This window comes from Silene latifolia, chromosome X, assembly GCF_048544455.1.
Source record: "Silene latifolia isolate original U9 population chromosome X, ASM4854445v1, whole genome shotgun sequence".
Lineage (NCBI taxonomy): Eukaryota > Viridiplantae > Streptophyta > Magnoliopsida > Caryophyllales > Caryophyllaceae > Silene > Silene latifolia.
Genome location: NC_133537.1, coordinates 181,701,468 through 181,705,908, shown reverse-complemented (window position 1 = coordinate 181,705,908; position 4,441 = coordinate 181,701,468). Strand labels below are relative to the sequence as shown.

Genomic DNA, 4,441 nt, shown 5'->3' with positions numbered 1-4,441 from the left:
ATCATCGGCCCAGTTAGCCAAGTCTAACACAATTCTTATATAAAATTAAAGATATTATAAATGGTAAATATGAGTTAGTCAAGTCTATGTACGGCAGAACTTCGCAAGAAAAATATTTTTTATGGAGTTAGTTTGAACAATATTTCAGTAAAGTGGTCATTTTAGAAAATATTTGAACCGAATAGCCAATAAAAACTAATTTAGTAAAATATTTATGATGATTAGATATATTGTGTAACATTCATTTCACTAATTTAGTAAAAAAAATTAATTTCAAAGAATTTAAAACAACTCGAGAATTTTCACGGATGTTATACTAGTTCTTAATTAAATATAATCCATAAAACCATAAAAGTTATATATTGAGCGTGCATTTGAGTTTTAAATTCGAAGTCCCAGGAAATGGTAAACAGTAAAGGAAATATTAAAGGCGGAAACACTCTTTAAGTGTCCTCTATAAAATCTGGATTCCAGCCAAACTACCCACACCAACATTCTGAACTCCCTCTCTCTCTCTCTCTCTCTCTCTCTCTCTCTCTCTCTCTCTCTCTCTCTCTCTCTCTCTCTCCACTCTTTCTCTCCTCTCAACTACACACACACTAAATTTAAACCAAATGAAGGACCGACATCTCCATCTTATCGCCTTCCTTCTTCTCCTCTTATCCTCCCATGTAAGTTCTTCTTTCCTTTCTACTCCTCTTACCGCAATGTAATGTAATGTTATTTATCTTACTACATTCAATTCAATTATTTAATTCATTATTGTGTGTGTAATGTATAGGTAGCTGTGACGACGGCGGCAACGTCAAAGGAGAACCCTTTTACGCCGAAGGCTGCCGTCATTCGCTACTGGAACAACAAGATCTACAAAGTCCCTCGCCCCGGCTTTCTAATCAACAAGGCATCACCGCTAACTGCTTCCGACTCTGCCCGTTTTGCCCAACTCGCTGCCACCAACTCACTCTCAGCCCACCTTTCCACATTCTGCAACCTCGCTAACCTTCTATGCTTCCCAGACCCCACCGCTAACCTCGCTAAGCACTCCGGTGATGACAACTTCGCCGTATACTCCGATCAAAACTTCACTAACTACGCCACCGTAGCCGCAGGCGGCACCAACGACTTCAAAAACTACTCGCCCAATGAAAATGAGCCGCTCGATTCCTTCCGCCGCTATTCCCGTGACTCAGCCGGCCACAATGATGACTTTACCAATTACGCCTCCGGCGGAAATGTCATTTCCCAGACGTTCAACACCTATGCTGCTGGGGCCACCGGTGGCACAGGCCAGTTCACGTCCTACGCTAAGGAAGTGAATGTTCCCGGAATGCAATTCACCTCCTACTCGGACCAGGCTAATGGCAGGGATAACGAGTTCAACTCCTATTCCGACTCAGCCAATGCCGGAGACCAGGGGTTTGCTAACTACGGGAAGAACGGGAATGGGGCTTCCAACGCTTTCGCCGGCTATGGCAAGGATTCTAACGTGGTGGGCTCTACCTTCACCGGGTACTCGGTTACCGCAAATGCCGGCAATAACAGTTTTACCTCCTACGGGTTCAACGGTAATGTTCCTCAGAATAAGTTTACTAGGTATGGAGATGGGGGAAATGCTGGGGTTGAGAGTTTTACTAGTTACAGAGATCAGTCAAATGTTGGGGATGATGCTTTTACCTCGTACGGTAAAGATTCCAACATTGAGAAGGTTGATTTTACTAAATATCGTGATAGTTTTAATGTCGGTTCCGATAATTTTACCGGGTATGGTGAGAGTGCCAAATCGCAGAAGGTCGGGTTCAAGTCGTATGGGCAGAACAGTAATTTCAAGGCGTACGCTAAGAAAGGCATAAATTTTGCGGATTACAAGAATGGGAGTAGTAGTGGAAGTGTGAGTGATAGCTTGGTGAAGAGTAAAATGGTCAAAAACAAGTGGGTTGAGCCGGGTAAGTTTTTCAGGGAAAGTGAGTTGAAGGAAGGTAAAATCATGCCAATGCCGGATATTAGGGACAAAATGCCCAAAAGGTCGTTTTTGCCCCGGGGAATATTGACCAACTTACCCTTCTCATCGGCGAAATTGGGTCAATTGAAAGAGGTTTTCCACGGGTTTGATAACTCGTCTATGGAGAAGATGTTGAGGTCCGGTGTGGAGGAATGTGAGCGGGTTCCGAGTCCGGGTGAGACGAAGAAATGTGTGGGGTCTATTGAGGATATGATTGATTTCGCAGTGTCGGTTTTGGGTAGGTCTGTTGAGCCTCGGACAACCCAGAGCGTAAACGGGTCCAAGGGAGATATATTGATTGGGAAAGTGAGTGGAATTAATGGGGGGAAAGTGACCAAGTCAGTATCTTGTCACCAAAGCTTGTTTCCATACTTGCTCTACTACTGTCACTCCGTCCCTAAAGTGCGGGTCTACCAAGCGGATATACTTGACCCGAAAACCAAGTCAAAAATCAACCACGGGATATCAATATGTCACTTGGACACATCGGTGTGGAGTCCGACCCATGGAGCATTCCTGGCACTCGGTTCTGGTCCGGGTAAGATTGAAGTTTGTCACTGGATATTTGAGAATGATTTAACCTGGACTATTGCTGATTAGTGCTACAGCATGGCAAAAGCATATATTATATTATATATGGTAAAAAAAGAATTAAAATCTGGGGCTCTACTTGAGAACCATTTGGATCATCATCACCATCATCATAAAAGAGGAATATGCATGGGGTTTGTTGGTCTAATATTTCTAATTATTTTTTGTTTATTAATTAAAAGATAAGATATAGCTTGGTGGCTTTGCAAAGGCTGAGCCATAGTGCACTAGCAACATGAAATTGTACTTAATTGTTACCCTACATGTTTGTTTGCCTACTCAATTCACAAGATAATTCTGTTTACTATGTTAAAATATTGTATGCACAATGCACCTCGTTGCTCTTCAACTTTATAAACAACAGTTGTCAACTTTTACTTAGTATAATACTCCGCTGCTAATATTTTATACTTGTATACACTAGCTGGTTACTGGTACAGTGTATTGAGCCATTGTAGAACATAGTACGTAGCAGTGAGTTAGTGACCGACATTGTGAAAACTCAGGTAAGACGATCCCTTATTGTTAGAGTCACACTCACACCAAATCAGCACCGACAATGATTTATTGTATAGATAGAAATGTCGGAATCTGAGAGCGAAACATGGTAGAATGTTAGGATCCCGTAACATGAACTAGCTTTTGTGTCATTGGGAACATGGTAAAATATAGTATGAACAACATCACAAGTTTTGTGTCATCTAGAACATGATAAAATATCAGGATCCCATAACAGTACATTGGAGTATACTGTATAGTGTATATATAAAGTACATGGTAATTTAGTGGCATTCATTTACGCGTAGTCTGTGTCTGATGAATGAATATTGAATAGCCATAGCCGTAGCATATTGTGTGATAGGGATGTGTATTTAATTTAGTGGCAGCTTACCCTTAAAACGCGTTACCACATTTGGAGAGTGGTCCTGGATAGGTCATTCACATGTATAAAATGGATGGATGTGATTCAAGGTTGAAGATGATTGTTTAGGATAATACTAGTACATGGCATTCACTGCTTTGTGCATCCCATATTCCCATGTGTGTAAACATTGACTATTTTTACCCATTTCTAATCAGATTGTCATTTGTCAACACCACCCAACTACTCGTATTTGTTTTCCACTTTTGGGATAATTTTAAGTTCTACATTTATAGTATAAATTTTATGTATTCTACTAATTCTACCACTAGTCATTAACTACTTTTACTATTTTCATTAAGAGTTCCATCACATTTTCCCAAGTATACTAATAGCTTGCAAACCATCTAGGTGATTTAACCACCGTTTTAGGGGGTGGCAAACTCGAAGTTTAGAAGACATAGTCCAAGGCCATAATAACCTCACAAGATTGCTCTTAGTGAGGCTTGAACCTGAGACCCTTATAAATTTCACTCAAGTTTCAACCATTAGACTTCAACCTTGTGGACTGCTTGACTTATAGTTAACAATACAAAAATGCAATGTGTTGTTTGTAAATTGTACTGCACCAATTAGTACCAATGCCTTGTTTGTACTGCAAGGAGCTTATTTAGCATAAGAATAGTCTAGGGAATATGACTTCCAAGTTCCAAACATCGTAGAGGTATTCCGATGGTAAGCCAAAATTTTACCAACTCTAAGTCGGCACATGAGATTTACAAACCATTTACTAACGTGTTTACTAAACTACAATGTTCAATATATTCAGCAAATTTGTGTGGGTACTATTATTATCCTTTTCTATCATATTTAAAGTTGGTCTGGGTCTTATATTTTTCATCCAAAGTAATGGATTTGTTTTAATCCAATGACAAGCCATTAGGCTTCTATTCTTTGTGATTAAAATTGTTTGTAATCCATTTGAGTCT

General features: G+C 40.0%; 1 protein-coding gene across 1 annotated transcript; it reads left to right on the top strand.

The window, feature by feature from the left end:
- Positions 1 to 485: 485 nt before the first annotated feature.
- Positions 486 to 2,971, top strand: LOC141623733 (polygalacturonase 1 beta-like protein 2). Its single transcript, XM_074439883.1, has 2 exons — positions 486 to 671; positions 782 to 2,971. Exons 1-2 carry the CDS (start codon positions 615 to 617, stop codon positions 2,597 to 2,599), a joined length of 1,875 nt encoding a protein of 624 aa, XP_074295984.1. The 5' UTR covers positions 486 to 614; the 3' UTR covers positions 2,600 to 2,971.
- The last annotated feature ends 1,470 nt before the right edge of the window (positions 2,972 to 4,441 follow it).